This window comes from Sinohyriopsis cumingii, chromosome 12 (assembly GCF_028554795.1).
Source record: "Sinohyriopsis cumingii isolate HCF-2022 chromosome 12, ASM2855479v2, whole genome shotgun sequence".
NCBI classification, from domain to species: Eukaryota; Metazoa; Mollusca; class Bivalvia; order Unionida; family Unionidae; genus Sinohyriopsis; species Sinohyriopsis cumingii.
In genome coordinates this window covers 58349229-58365878 of record NC_142972.1, presented here as the reverse complement: position 1 = coordinate 58365878, position 16650 = coordinate 58349229, and the positions used below count along the sequence as shown (strand labels likewise).

Genomic DNA, 16650 nt, shown 5'->3' with positions numbered 1-16650 from the left:
TTGTGCAAACTATAAAGACAAATATAACACCGTAACAATGAGACTGAGTAAGGAAGCTTCACTTTTACATTTTAATTCAGACAAATGCAATCACATATTATATACTTTAAAATTACAAGGGAATTATAAAAACATGGTATTTTTGAAGATATTCTGTGTTGCTGCCTGCAAACTTAAAACTTTTGCTACTTAATTGTCTCTGTGAATTTTAATTTATATCTTTTTGGAGAAAGCAGCATAATTTCTTCAGAAATACAGAATATAATTTGGTAATAGTATTTTATGTGGTGTATATTCTATTATGTATTCTAGTACAGAAAAACTGAGGGAATGGATTGTGCTTGAACCACAATGGTTGATCAAGGCTATGAACTCTCTCATCACTGCTAACATGTTCATTCTGAGAAAGCATCCCCAAGCTGAAAGAGAGTGGCTCCAGTTTAAAGAAGAGGGAAAGCTGACACAAAAACTATTGGGTTTGTTGATTTCTAAAATGACACAACAGTTTCTCTCATCATAGTTGTAGTTCTAATTAAAGATTCTGTTTTCATTACAAGCTCATTATTTTATATTTTGAGTTATGAAGATAATGAAAATATAAATTAGTGCTGAGCAGGTATGTTTAAGATCATAAATATATTCCTTCAGGATCAGCTGTTGTAAATCTCAGAGTGAAAGGATATTCCTGGTTATTGCATATTTTGAAAGAACTATTGTTTGTAGTAGTATTAGTAATAGTAGTAGTTCCATGTTTTTGAAATGTGCAGCAGTGGTTTTTGCGATCTATAGGTATCCTTACAAATGGTTGAATATAAGATAAGATAAGAATTCTTTATTTCAGACTACAAAGTCCATACCTCTAAAATAAAATATAGATATAAATTAGAACATTGTAAACATAAAAGAACATATATATCATACCTACAATTATACAGATACATCTACAACTATTAACTGCGACATGCATTGTTAAGAATGAAATTAAATGACACAGCTAAATAGTAATTTGTTCCATCTACTAATAATATGAGAATTTAAATGAATATCGTAGTTCCAAAGAGATTTCAATATACAGTTCTTACTATTAGATATTCTTGTCATCATTGAGAATACATACTTTCTCATTATTTCATCGAAACTGAATACATTATAATTTACAGACATGTTGGAGGCACTGTTCCACCTAGGAAGACCTAATAGAAAACGAAGACTATTATTATAACCAATAACTAGTTTTCTTTTCATACATTCACTAAAGTTTGTCCACAGAGGAGCACAATACATGGTGCAGCAATAAGATTTGAATAATCTAATTTTGATATTCAGTGAACAATTCTTGAATTTACGTAGAAGCATGTTTGTTTGAGTACACAAAAATCGGTAATGTCTCATCATATCTTCATTATCCAACCGATTGGATTTCAAAATATGACCCAAATACGTATAACTGTTGACATAGGTAAGAGCATTGCCGTTAAGATGTAAAGGGGGAGGAGATATAATTTATTCTTATATGGATTTGATCGTTCTGATATTTTATTGTTATTATAACATAAATAGCTGCATACTAAATAGATGCAATTGCCAACAGTTTATGGTAAGCCACTGATAGGGTGTAGTAGCTGTATCGTATAGTGTAAAGAAATGACAATGTAAAGTTGATGTTGGATTTTATGTACTACATGTTGTATGTATGAGATTTGTTTTATATCATATATATATATATATATATATATATATATATATATATATATATATATATATATATTCTCAACACCAGAATGGAAGATATTTTATAATTGCACAAATAATTTGCATGAAAGTACCATATTACAGTAAATGCTGCCTGCTATTAGAGACCGCTTGTGATGTAACAGAATGGGTTTATATTTACAGTGGCTACATGTACTACTCATTGGAAACATGTAATGACAGTATTGCAGTGCAGAACAGCGAATAATTTAATTACATAGACATTCCTCAGGATGGCGATTTTAATTGGAACCAGTGCTTTTGTTAGTCATCCTAGATACTGCATGATTTATCTGTTTTCAAGCGATATAGTTCATATGATTGCAGCATTGTTCTGTAATTTTTAATCTGTTAGGAAATTGTCACAAATTTAAACCTTTGTCGGCAGAAAATGAGACACAGTCAAGTCAAAGCAGACATCTTTGGTTTGATGAAATTATTTATTTTGAACATCATTCATGTCTGTAGTGTCTATATAGCATGGCGGTGAACTGAAAACCAACCATGTGATACGTTGAATCATTTGGAGGTCCTCTGATGTTTTTCAGATCGTAAATGCATTTTACTTAATAAGCAAAGTTGTAATGCTAGACACATGGTAGATACAATATAAAGTATTTTCATAAGCATGGGTTTCTCTAAAACTTCATTTATGTTGTTTGTATTTATAACATTTATAATTGTGAAATTTCTTTAACATATTTAATTGACTTTCCCTTAATATTTTTTGATCAACAATATCATAAAAAGTATATTATATGAATTACACAACTATTTTAACTGAATTTATAAAGGAATGATATTGTTCTTAAAGAAAATGAGACAAATGCTTCCAACCTTTCTGGAAAATTTTACTGAAAATATTTTTTCTCAAAAAATATTTGCATCTTGATGTTATATGTTATTTTCTTAAACATGTTAGATGAATACAATATTGGATAAACTGTTTCTTGACAAAAATGGCAATTTTTTTATGCAGATATCATTTGGAGTAAGGAGCATGACCCAGACCTACATAACCACAAGGAGCTAATTCTGTTATTAATGGAGCAGTTGAACATCATTGCCAGACCCATTACCACCAGAACCATGTTATTCATGAAGGATGCAGTTAAGGTTAAGATTAATTTCTCAGCAAGTTTTGTTCTTTATTGAAGCTTCATATTTAACAAAGTAAAATATTGCTAAATAAACATTTCTTGCTAATGCTTTGTTCTGTGTAAAGTTATGGGGAAAGACATTGACCAGCAGGAGAATGTCTTGTGTTAATTTACTTATGTATGTCTGCCTGTCTGTTCTGTCTGTCTGTCTGTCTGTCTCTCTATATATATATATGCCAATCATACACACAATAAAGGTCGTTTATTACATTCTTGGATGCAAGATTTACTTTGTTAGAACATTTGAGTCTAATTTCCCTGGCCAAATTCTTTCCAGTATTCCGAAGGTTTTGTTACGGTGTTCCTTTGTTGCAAAACTCAGTTCATTGTAGTATTTGATTTGTGTGATCTTCTTGAGAAAATTTGCTTCAGATTTCTATTAAAATGCCTAATGATTCTTAGACATTATTGGGAATCAATGAAGAATATTCACCATAATATTTTAAATGGATCATAAATTTTATTTTGACAGACATTATCAAATCAGATTTAGGTTATTCTTGTCCTCATTTTCTTTCTCACACACAAAGCCTAATCCATGATGGCATCACTTAAGTCTTTTTTCATTTCACTGAAAAGTTTGGTGAGATTTCACAAATTTTTGACTAAAACTTGTTTGAGATTTCACTAAAATTTTGATCATTATATAGTATTTACTGAAGTTTCAGAAGTTTTTCATACATTTCAGAAGGTTTCAGATTAATAATGAATATGAATTAAACAGGACTTTATTAACCAAGGTGAAATTAAGTTTGCATGAATTTTTTTTTACAGATGTTGTAATTGTATGACATCCAAGGCAAGAGATATGGGACTTAATAATAATAATAATAATAATGACTTTATTTAGAGAAGGTAACTTAATTAATTACAGAACTAATCTACCTTGAGGCCTTCTATCTGTTATGTACAATATTTACAGTATATATACAACATGATGTAAAGAATCTGGCTTGACACTAAATAATTTAGTGATTTTAAAAATCTGAGTATCAAGCCTGGAATATATGTACAGGCATCTGTGAACACATAAATATATATAAAATATAAAATATTAATCTGCATTGAAAAATTGAACTGTAAAAGTAATGCAAAATTACAGAAAAGCATCCGTTTGAGACACGAAAAGAAGAAATGCTAGAAGCCTGCCTTGTCACTTGTACTGCAACTTGATATTTGATTAATGTACAAACTATGATGCTGTTGTGGTCTCTTGAATTAGTCCTTGTTCCATAAGCAGCCGTGACAAATGTTTATCATGATATAAGTACTCTTATTTTACACTGAATTCCAACACACCTAGAATATTTTGATAATATGCACAATAATGCCTCACGATATTAAACAATGATTCTATGTGTGGGCCAAGAAAATTCTGCAAAGATATGACGATCTTTGATAGACATGGGTATTTCATAACAATTCCCACCACTGATCTATACGTTGTCCTCCTTAAATTCATCCTGGAATTTAATCAGTTTTGAGTTATAAAACTTCGAAATCATCCTGGTTCAATTCCTTGTCCTATTTAGCAAGTTAGCTGCTACTGTAGAGCTGTTTATGGCACAAAAAGCAAAATGCTGGTCCTGGCATTCAGTTTTCATACAGACTGACCAATTTTACGTTCCCATCGACTTTGCATTCAAGCTATTCTCATTGCTTGCCGCACATTTTTCAAATGGTTATTCAAACTTGTATCCCACTCGAATCTCCATGTTTAGCATTCCCATCTGTTTCCGTTATGCAACGATTCATTGGGTAAGTACAAAATTTTGACCAATCAGAAAGCTCTTTACAACGAACATCCTTTAAATAATAAACGGAACAAATACTTATTAGAGAGCTTGTTGCGGAATAGAACCGGATAGAGCATTATTTGAAAAAACGTTTCGGAAATTATATTAAAAAAGGGTCCATATCGAGGAAAATCAGATTCAGGTCAGGAAAAAAGCGAAATTCTGATTTAAAACAGAAAACAAGAAAACTTCCTTGAGGGCAGTTAAATCCAGTTTAAGTTAAAAAAATACAACAAAAACATTAACAAAATTTGATAAAGAAATGTAATACAGAAAGATGTGGAAAGAAATTATTGTGCCCAAAATAAAAGATACAATTACAGCTATCAGAAACAGGGAATATAAATGCTGCTGAAAATCATTCAGATTGTACAAGAAACAAAAAATAAATTTTTATTATATCTTATTGATATTTTTTTATTAAAATGTCAGTGATATTACAATCACAAAATATTACTCTATTTTTAGAATTTTTGACAAACTCTCAGTGAAATTTCAATCACAAATTCCCACTGATATTTTCAGACATGTTGGCAGAGTCAGTGAAATTTCAATCACAAAGTTTCACTGATATTTTCAGAAATTTTGGTAAAATCTCCTAAAATACCATAATTTTAGTGAAAAAGGACATTTGAGTGAATGTCAAGAAATGTTCATTGATTTTGCTGAAATTTAAGTCACATTTTCACTAGGGTATGATTTTTGTTCAGCATATTTTAATAGGAAGCCAACAAAATTACTTCTCAGAATAAACATCAGATCAAGCCCCAAATCCACCATGCACCAAATTTTCTAAGTCCAAAGATTCATCTATGCTTGTACTACCAGATATTAATTTTCTCATCATGTTTACATTTTCTCTACTTTTTTGATCATGTCTTTGTTTTTAAACATCTGTGGAAATAAATTAAAGAAAACTGACATACATGTGTTTCTTCAAATTTATATGAGTCTATATTCATCTTTCCACATCAGCTACACTGAAATATACATGTACTCTAACTCCCACCAATATTTCTGTTTGAATCAGTTTAGGATATTAATTCTTCATAGAGTATTTTCCATGATGCTATAATACATGAGCCTGCTTTCTATATGGAAAAAAGTGCTAATGGATTAAAGATACAACTTTATTTCATTTGCTGTGAAGTACTTGTGGAATTGATATGGAATAAATTGTCTGATTCCATAAGTTTTTCAGTCCATATCTCTTCCATACGGATTCCATAAGTATTCCATATGGAATCCATGAGAAATTTCTGTACGGGAGTGTATACTATTTACACAAAAGAACTCAAAACCCGTTTGTGTCAATTATGACTACAAATGACATATAAATGAAAGCCCAGGTGTTGCATAAACACACCTTGTAACAGCCATAAACTCGTTGTTTGAATTTACTGGTAGGATATCAAATACAAAGGTTTATTTATTACAAAGGAAACCTACCCCGAAAGCAGGCTTTGGATTCCTTTTAGCATGGATATTTATTAAAAACGATACATATGTTTTCAAAGTTGGCCGATATGGGGAAGCCAACTTTGATTTCTTTCTACCAGTTTTCACTGGGATTTTGAAAATAAATAGAAACAATGGAACACTTTGAAATGATAAATTCTCACACATTTACACAAAAAGTGATTCATCACAGTCATTGTTATCATGTACATAACATATATAAACTTAAGGGGAATAAAAAAAAAACACATTATAGATATTGGCTAATATGGATAAGTTTGTAGTGTGATACTCAAGTAGTGCAGAGTCCTTGCCTCATGCATGGAAAGAAAATGTGTTGCCTAAAGCTTCACTTAAGAGGCTCGTAGGTTGACCAAAAAGCGTGCTAGAGATTAGGAGTATGATGTAAAAGAAAATGAACCAGCTGCAGAAAGACACGAAATTGGAGACCCCAGTCAGGAGAGAGATGATACCTACAAAAATGATGTCAGGTGAGGGCATTACAAGCGTTTTACATTAAAACAAAAAGAGGAAGATGTAAATTTCTCAAAATTGCATGGAATTTGAGTAACAGCAAGACATTTCAGAATCCCCTAATCAACCATTGCATATTGGTCAAAAATAGATTTGTCTCCGCAGCTGAATGAATGGGGACATTTAGCAAGGAGTGGGAGACCAGGATCATATGGCAATGAGTTAGATGGAAAAATTGCAAAGTTTGTTCTCATCTAACATGATCTGCAGATCCCTGTTAGTGTGGACACTATATGCGCTTATGCCAAGGAATTTGTCATGTAACGTCCAGAAATTGAGTCATAAGCCAGTAAGAACTGGGCAACAGGTTTTTTTATAGCGACACAACCTCATGCTTTATTCATGGACAATGATGGCCCATCATCTCCCAGGAGATTTGGAGGAGAAAATGCAAATTTTCCACGAATTCATAAAGGCAAGAGGAGAAGATGATTTTGAAGAGAAGATGATAATTAACATGGATGAAACTCCTATGTACTTCAATCTCTTTCCTGGATGTACTGTCTAAAGGATAGGTGTTAAAGGTGTGAGAATTCACATGACTGGTGCGGATAAAAAGCATCTAACCTTTGTACTTGAAGTTTCCGCAGCAAGAGATGTGTTGCCGCCAATGACAATTTTTCATGGTGTGAGGGAGCTAAATGATATTCAGGCACCAAAAATTTGGATGGTACGTGTGCAGGATAAGGGTTGGGCTGATGAGGAGGTGATGCTACAGTGGATTAAAGAGATATATCAAGTATACAGGAAAGGAATGATCTCTTTTCGTGATTGATTCTTTCCGTGCACATATTACAGATGTTGTAAAACGGGCTTGGAGAAGGGGTAACACGGTACCTGCAATTAGTCAGAGCGGATGCACCTCCAAGCTACAGCCACTAAAGAACAGTGTTAATAAACCGGTCAAGTCTGACATGAGGAAAAGCTGGACAAATTTTATTTGTAAAGCAGCAGAGGGCCTATCCAAGGAAAAAGACAACATGTCTCGTATTAAGAGAGCAAATAAACAAACAGTTGTGGACTGGATTGTGAAAGCAGTCTAAACGCTTCCAGATAAGCCAGATCAGATCTGAAAATCATTTAAAGTTTGTTGTGTTAACAATAACTTGAATGGATGTGAGGACAGTATCATAAGAGATACTGAATGTGATGGCAATGACAGTGAAGAGGACAAATTTGAGCCTGAGGAGGTTGAGTGGGCTATTAAGATTGTAGACAGACTCTTTCTCTCTCTCTGAATATATTTTTACATAATTACAGTGAATAGTTTATACTGTGCTCATCAATAGTCATTTTGTCAAAATAAATTGTGTAATGAGCACGAATGGCAAATAAACCTTGACATTTAATTTAAAAAATCTTTGTTGAAGCATAAATTAAAACAGAAAAGATTGGACTTGTTCTCATGTGTGCTAATGATTCATTCTTCCCTGAGCTCTTGTTCTTAGCAAATTTTCATCTAGGAAGAAAAGTTTAAACAAACAACACTCACAGTGTTTTCTTTTTTAAAGTTTTCTTAAAATTTGCATTTGAGTGCATTTTATGACATGTAATTTTCGAATGATTTGAAAGGTGTCCTACAACTTATGACTTGAAAAAAAAATGATGTGTCCCAGAACACAAAGTGCACAAAAAAATTAACTTTTAATTAAATTTATGGTGTCCCAACAAATATGGTTTCCCAACATATACTATAAATATGGTATAGTCCTGTATCTGTATCTGGCTAATTAAGTACAACTTGAATTAATCCTTCTCTCGTTCATTTTGAATTCTAATTGTTGTGAAAATAGTTGAAAATAATTCACCAGTAAGAAACGAAAAATGTCTCTTTAGACACAGAATAAATTCATGAAAATTTGACTTTGAACTAAATGTATTGTCAGTAAGTCAGTTTATCATGCATGGAGTGACATTTCCATAGATTGTGTTGCAAACTGTTTTATTAAGGCAGGGTTTTATGAGCAAACCAATGTCATTACCAGTGATAGTGATGATGCTGATGTTCCCCTTGCTATGGTGCATGATGCATTATACCTATTTGGGTCTGGTAACAAGGATATTAAGTTTTTTGATCATGTTAATTCTGATATTGACACTGCCACATTCGTGATACCAATAGTTGAGGATATTGTTTGTGAAATTAGTGATTGCCAGGAAGCAACAGATGTTTCCATTGCTGGAAATGACAAGGATGATGCTGATTCAGTACCAGCAGTTGTACCTTACACACCTATCACATTTATTCAGTACCAGACATTGTACCTGACACAACTATGACAATTATTCAGTGCCATCAGTTGTACCTGACACACTTATGACAATTATTCAGTACCATCAGTTGTACCTGACACACCTATGACAATTATTCAGTACCAGCAGTTGTACCTGACACACCTATGACAATTATTCAGTACCAGCACTTGTACCTGACACACCTATGACAGTTATTCAGTACCAGCAGTTGTACCTTACACACCTATGACAATGATTCAGTACCAACAGTTGCACCTTACACACCTGTGACAATGATTCAGTACCAGCCATTCTACCTGACACACCTATGACAATTATTCAGTACCAGACATTGTACCTTACACACCTATGACAATTATTCAGTACCAGACATTGTACCTTACACACCTGTGACAATGACTCAGTACCAGCAGTTGTACCTGACACACCTATGACAATTATTCATTACCAGCAGTTGTACCTGACACACCTATGACAATTATTCAGTACCAACAGTTGTACCTGACACACCTATGACAATTATTCAGTACCAGACATTGTACCTTACACACCAGTGACAATGATTCAGTACCAGCCATTGTACCTGACACACCTATGACAATTATTCAGTACCAGCAGTTGTACCTGACAAACCTATGACAATGATTCAGTACCAACAGTTGCACCTTACACACCTGTGACAATGATTCAGTACCAGCCATTCTACCTGACACACCTATGACAATTATTCAGTACCAGACATTGTACCTTACACACCTATGACAATTATTCAGTACCAGACATTGTACCTTACACACCTGTGACAATGATTCATTACCAGCAGTTGTACCTGACACACCTATGACAATTATTCATTACCAGCAGTTGTACCTGACACACCAATGACAATTATTCAGTACCAACAGTTGTACCTGACACACCTATGACAATTATTCAGTACCAGACATTGTACCTTACACACCAGTGACAATGATTCAGTACCAGCCATTGTACCTGACACACCTATGACAATTATTCAGTAGTAGCAGTTGTACCTGACACACCTATGACAACTATTCATTACCATCAGTTGTACCTTACACACCTGTGACAATGATTCATTACCAGCAGTTGTACCTTACACACCTATGACAATGATTCAGTACCAACAGATGTATCTGACACACCCACAACAATGAGTCAGTATCAACAGTTGTATCTGACACATGTATGGCAATGATCCAGTAACAACATTTGTATCTAACACACCTGATTCAGTACCAGCCATTGTACTTGACACACCTTTGACAATGATTCAATACTAACAGTTGTATCTGACACACTTATGACAATGATTCAGTGCGAACAATGTACATGACAAACCTATGACTATGAATCAGTATCAACAGTTGTACCTGAAACACCTATGACTGGTTCAGTACCAACACCTGACATACCTGTGACAGTGCTTCAGCACCAAGTTTTAGCCACTGAGGTTCTTGTTAGCATAATGAACATTATACTATATACCAACAAGTTTAGTGGGACACACCCTATATGATTTAGGAGCATCTGCTTGTCATTGAAAAACAGAGAAAGAAAATATCACAGATTAATAAAAAGCATAGGGCTATTGACAATTTCTTTCCATAAATTTAACTAAAGGACTAATTGCAGGAGTTCTTACAGTAATCATGCCAGTATGAACTGTTTACTGTATGTATGTACAGCATCATCTGATTATCAACATGCATGAATACATACACATTATGAAAAGTAAATGATGAATTTTGATGTAATGTATTTCATTGATGATGTTTCCAAAATCCAAGTCTCTTGTGAAATGTTATTAAATAATCTTTACTATACATCGATGGACTGTACTCTGTTAACCCAGTTTTAAGTGGATGAGCATCCTGCTGTAATATGTGTAGATTAAGTAATAGTATTTTCATCATCTGACCCTTCTTTGGGAACATCAGTGGAACATGTATACATGTAGGTATTTCTCTCTAATCATTTGTCCATGGCTCAATTTTATATTGATGTAGTTGATTTTGTTTTGAAGGCTGATGACAAGTATGGGAAATGCCATTTGGGAGAGAGATTTAGGAAGCTGAAAGCACTTGTATATCTCGTTGATGAATATGGTGCATTTCGATTTCCCTATTTATCTGTTATGTTGTAAATAAAATAGAGGCATTACATACTACAGACTACATGCCTCTTCCATGTTTACTTGTAGCTAAAGCCTCAGGGTGCACAATCTGTATTTACTGTATATTGTTTACACAATCTATATTTACTGTATATTGTTTACACAATCTATATTTACTGTATATTGTTTACACAATCTTTATTTACTGTATATTGTATACTATCATCAGATTTTTGATTCCAAGCAAAGGCAGAAAGAGTGTATACTGTACTATCAATGAAGCTATCATTGGCTAAATCTGCTGTAATTAATACCACATACAATTTAGAGTTTCTGTATTTGTGATGCCATCACAAAAGTACACATCATTATGTGTTAGTCATCATCATTATTATAAAAATAAAAATAAAGGAAGAAGAAAATTAAGATTTTAGTTAAATTTTAAGTTGTGCTTCATTTGTTCAGTGTTTGTGTCCATTTTATGGATACTTTATTTAATGGCCACTGACCTTGTGCTTCATATCTGCTTGCATTTTATATTCATCTTGAAGATAGCAGTCAGTCTGGAACTTTTAGATCAGTCAGATATATGGGCTTTTTCTTGCTTGTGATGTTTATCTGTATCCAGTTTTTATGACCATTCTTTTCTCTTTTTTTTTAAATTCGGCTCAATTATGTTATTTTATATTACCTAATTCTAATGTACATATATATTTTCAAGACTATGTTCCTAATGGCTATCAGTTCTGAGACAATTTACTGATTTAATTTACACAGTGAGTCTGGCATATGTTTAGGAGTAAATTATATATGATAGAATCTTCATCAGTTTAATTTTCTGCTGAATTCATGTTCAGTGTACTATGCATCATAAGCAGGACTATCAAAATAATTAAATTCTCTACCAACTTATGCCATGTTTTTCACTATTTAAATGAATAAAAGAAGTTAACAAACATTATGGTTTCAGAGAAGACAAAACAAAGTACAAGTATAAGGCAAACACAAGCTATGATTACAAATATGCATAGTAAATTGGATATGAGAGATGACAAGTGGAACAACTTAACTTACAAGGAGCTGAAAAAATGTATTAAAAGCAAACCTGAAAAACTGCTTGAGAGCATTGTAAGGTGAGACCAAGCAAAATATGCAAGACCTTGTCAGATGTAGTCATTCTAGCAGTAACATCTATGATGGGTACTGTATATTTCAACTCATTGATGATTTGAATGAATTACAGATTTCAAAGATTACAGATATGTGACATTAAATGGAATTATATGCTTTGCTGGTGAGTAGTGTATCAGTTAGGTTGGTGCTACCTCTTCTTTGGATTCCAGATTGATAACATTTGAACATTAATTTAAACATTTAGTGTAGGCAAAACATCCCAGCAGTGTTATAAACTTAGAGGAAAGCAAACAAGTTAAAGACAACACTAAAATTAATACAAAAATGAATTTGTAATGGACATTTTGTAAACCAGTGGATTATTTTTCATTCGTTTACAGTCACAATACTTGCTATTTTTGGAGTGCCTGTATATTAGATAGATAATAATTTAGAAAAGCAAACATGGAGACTTTAAGGTGTAAAACAAAATATACTTATTGATAAAGTGGAAAGTTTTGAAAGCTTCAGCATTTCCATTTTGTTATTGTCTCTTCCTTGTAGATGGCATCATTAAACAAGTTATATAAGCCTTCATGAATGTGATGTTGGACCGATGATGGCACCTTTTTTTCTGCTTAATTGTTGGTTAAGTTACATGAAGCATAATCAGTGTGATTTTTAAAATAGCTATCCTACTGTTAATATAGTTTGGGTTCTGTAATCTTTTGTGAGTCCTATGTTATCTTTTTTTCAGTTTATAAAATAGTCAATACTATTATCTCTATACTGTTGGCTGCTTTCCATAGAAGTTTTGTGATAAGTTATTCTTTAACTCTGTTTCCAATTTACATGTATTTGGTATTAATCTTTTATATGTTACTAATTTATTTTACTGAATTTTAAACTACAGAAAGTTTAGAACTGATGTTCCAATATAAATTTACATGATGTTGAATAAATAGTCATTATTTTTTAAAGCATCTTTACAGTCACCTAATTGTTTGTTGCTGGTAAATTGAAGAGAACCGAATCAAAACCAGTAGATGTTCAGATATGCCAGATAAAATCTTTAGCATGTTATTGGATGCATGTATAAATAAATATATGGGTTACATTTTGAAGTTTAGATCGTCATTCATTTTGCAAAATTATATAGAAGCATGTGTGATAAGTGATGTGATGTGATTTTGATTTTTTTTATTAAAGTAGCTTTAACAATTTTTCAGTCATATCGCTATGATGTCTGCAATGTGCCAGTTTATAGTGATGTCTAGCACTGAGGCATCATGCCGCAGACATGTAGCATGATGTCCCACCCAGTCACATTATCCTGACACCAGGCCAACCAGTCCTAACAATAACCTCTTAATGCTGAGCGCCAAGCGAGGCAGCTGTTAGTACCATTTTTGTAAGTCTCTGGTATGACTCGGTCGGGGATTGAACCCACGACCTCCCGCATCTGAGGCAGATGTTCAAACCACTAGGCCACCGGAGTGGTGTGTGATATGAAGCTTTGAAGTAACTAAGCAAATCTGAAGGATGATGAAATAAGCAAACTCATGAGTCAACAGCCAATTGATTGGTCTAATAAATGTAATGAACTGTTTGTCATCCAAAAAATAACCAAGAGAAATAAAGAATGATATTAAGATACAGATAAAAAGTAAAAAATAATTCAATTTTGTTTTGACTACATTTCTAGAATTCTGATATATTAATATTACTTCATGGACTACAAATTGATATTCAAGATACTGAAGACATCAAACGAAATACAGTTAATAGAAGCTTGTCTGTGGTATTGACCTATTTTGCTCATTTTTTGGATGATTAGATACAATTATTAAACCATAAACTATCACATTTTTTTATAAGATAGTTTCCATGTACAGGTTCAGCATATACTAGTATATAAAATACCCAACCAAATGAACTGTCATAAATTAGAAAACAACTAATAATATGGAAATAATGTCTACAATCACTCCATATCATTAATATTTTTTAAAAATGAATTTGTATTTTCAGGTAGAAGATTTCTTTCTTGCCCCTTGTATGCTTCGCCAAACAACACCACCAGAGGTAATTTCCCCGGAAGTTAAAGCTGAGATGGAGACCTCATCAGTCCTTTGCTTTGTCTTTATGGGGAAATTTTTACCATCACCAATTTTCCACAGGCTCCTTGCTGTCTGTGTTGCAAAATGGCCAGTACTGAAGAGGAGGGGAACATATCAGATCTTCTGTGGCTGTGGCATATTTGAAATCGACCGCCATTACAGATTGACTCTGTATTTCAAGAGCTATGTTATTTTTGCAAGGATCACACTAGTGGTAGCAAAGCACCAGACATTTGATCCAAAAGTTTGCATTCCTGTCAGAAAATTCATAAATGACAGTCTTTCCAAAATTCTTGGAAACCTGAGCCAGAACTTGAAGTTTGATTTCTTCATACAGTGCCAGTGCCCCAAGTCTGTTGGTGACAGTTTGGAGAGTCTCTTTTCTGAAAAAGAGCTACACAACGTTGCCTACTTGACTTGCCGTTATCATGATGATCACAGTGTCGAGTCCCAATCCCTTCTGAAATACTGGTTTCAGAACGAGGTAATTTCTAAAAATATTTCTCCTTGCAGTCTAAGTAAATCAGAGAACTTTTGTAATGCAGAACAAAGGTTTGTATGGTATATATATATATATATATATATATATATATATATATATATATATATATATATATATATATGTGGTGTACATGTATGCCAATAAATTGGCACACTACCATATTGGAATTCACATCAGTTCAGATTCCTCTGTATCTATATCTTAACCCTAACTGTATAGAACTATTTTTATTTCCTGAACATATTACTTCATTTAATGAAAGAACATCAGTTCTGACCATTGACACACACACACACACAAACATATATATATATATATCCCATTTTCTTTCTGTCTGTAATCAACATTGTTTATTCAGATCAGCCTTGTCATTGAGTGAATGGATAGAAGCACATCTCAAAATGATTTTTATAAAATGGTTTCTTGTAAAGAATGGTCAGTTTTTGAGGAGGAGGAGAAGAACCTATAGAAAGCCACAAATCCAGATTAAACCATGCATTAAGTACTGTGTGAAAAGTCAATATTTTACGTGCTGTGTCACTCAATTACAATAATGCAGAAATTAACATGTGCATATGTATGGTACAAGGAACTTGTATGAAATCAGTCTTTTGATGCAGACTTAACTGCTAATTATACATTGAATATTGTGATACATTAGCTTCATATGGTTTACTGTGTATTGTAGATCTGAATCAGACAATATCTGTGTTTTTAGCTCAGTTAGTCATAGACTAAAAGAGCTTATGAGATGGTCTGTCATGCATTCATCCATTAGCACAAGTTTGTTATCACAACTCATCCTGAACTACTTGGAGGATTGCCATAAATCTTAACACACAGATTCATCCCATGGTCTGGTTGGTTCTAAATGAAACAGGTATTGCACAAGCATCCATTATGGCCACCACAACAATCATTCTGAAAATAATGTTATTGCTGCTCCTGAATAAATAATCAGATCAACATGGGATTTTCACTAGATGACTACATTGTACTTAGAATTTCTAGTTAGTCCCAATTGAAAATGGTACTAATCTGAAATCCAATATGGCCACCACAGCAGCCATCTTGAAAATTGTATTGCTTCTCCTGATTGAAAAGTCATATTGGGGTTTTTACTTGAATACTTCTAATGATATCCCTTTCGTTCATTTGAACATCCAGTATGGCTACCATTGTGGCCATTTTGTACATTTTGTTATGCCTACTCCTCCCTGAATGAATGATCATATCATCATGGGCTTATACTTAATTGTTTCTTGTGATTTTGTTGGTGCTCAATGAAAATGCGCTGTTCAAACATACAATAAGGCTGCCACAGTATCCATCTTTAAAATCTTGTCACTACTGAACAAATTGCAATGTCCGCATGGGGATTTCACTGAAAGGCTTCTTATGATGTTTAAATGCTCATAAATAATGTCCTATTAGTCCTAAATTAAAGCTGTATGAATTTTGTATCCACAGCAGATAATTTTAAATTTATTACTATTAGTTGGATAATGTCACATCTAGTTTCTAAGCTCAGCAGTGAAAAGGAAGAAAAGGTGTTGTTTTCAATTTCTGGAAGTTCTTTTCAGACAGTAGAGCATTAGTTCATTCAGAGGACTATGTGTTACGAACTCATTATTTTGCTTATATTTAAATGTCATAGGGGCCAACATTTCATAGATGAAGATCACTTCAATTTTTTATATAAAGATAATTAATATAATTAATATTTACAATATATCATTAATATAATTAATATTTACAATAGCAGCTAGGGACTATAGTAGAGGCAACCTATGTTAAAAGTTGGTTCTAGTTTTATTACTTA

At 33.0% G+C, this 16650-nt stretch overlaps 1 protein-coding gene across 1 annotated transcript in view; it reads left to right on the top strand.

The window, feature by feature from the left end:
• LOC149786538 (uncharacterized) overlaps window positions 1–16650 on the top strand; it is a 192469-nt gene that overhangs the window by 102375 nt on the left and 73444 nt on the right. The window contains exons 13-15 of the mRNA XM_089975945.1: window positions 313–476; window positions 2732–2868; window positions 14238–14810. Coding sequence (XP_089832071.1) covers window positions 313–476; window positions 2732–2868; window positions 14238–14810 — 874 coding nt within the window. The remainder of the gene's footprint in view (window positions 1–312; window positions 477–2731; window positions 2869–14237; window positions 14811–16650) is intronic.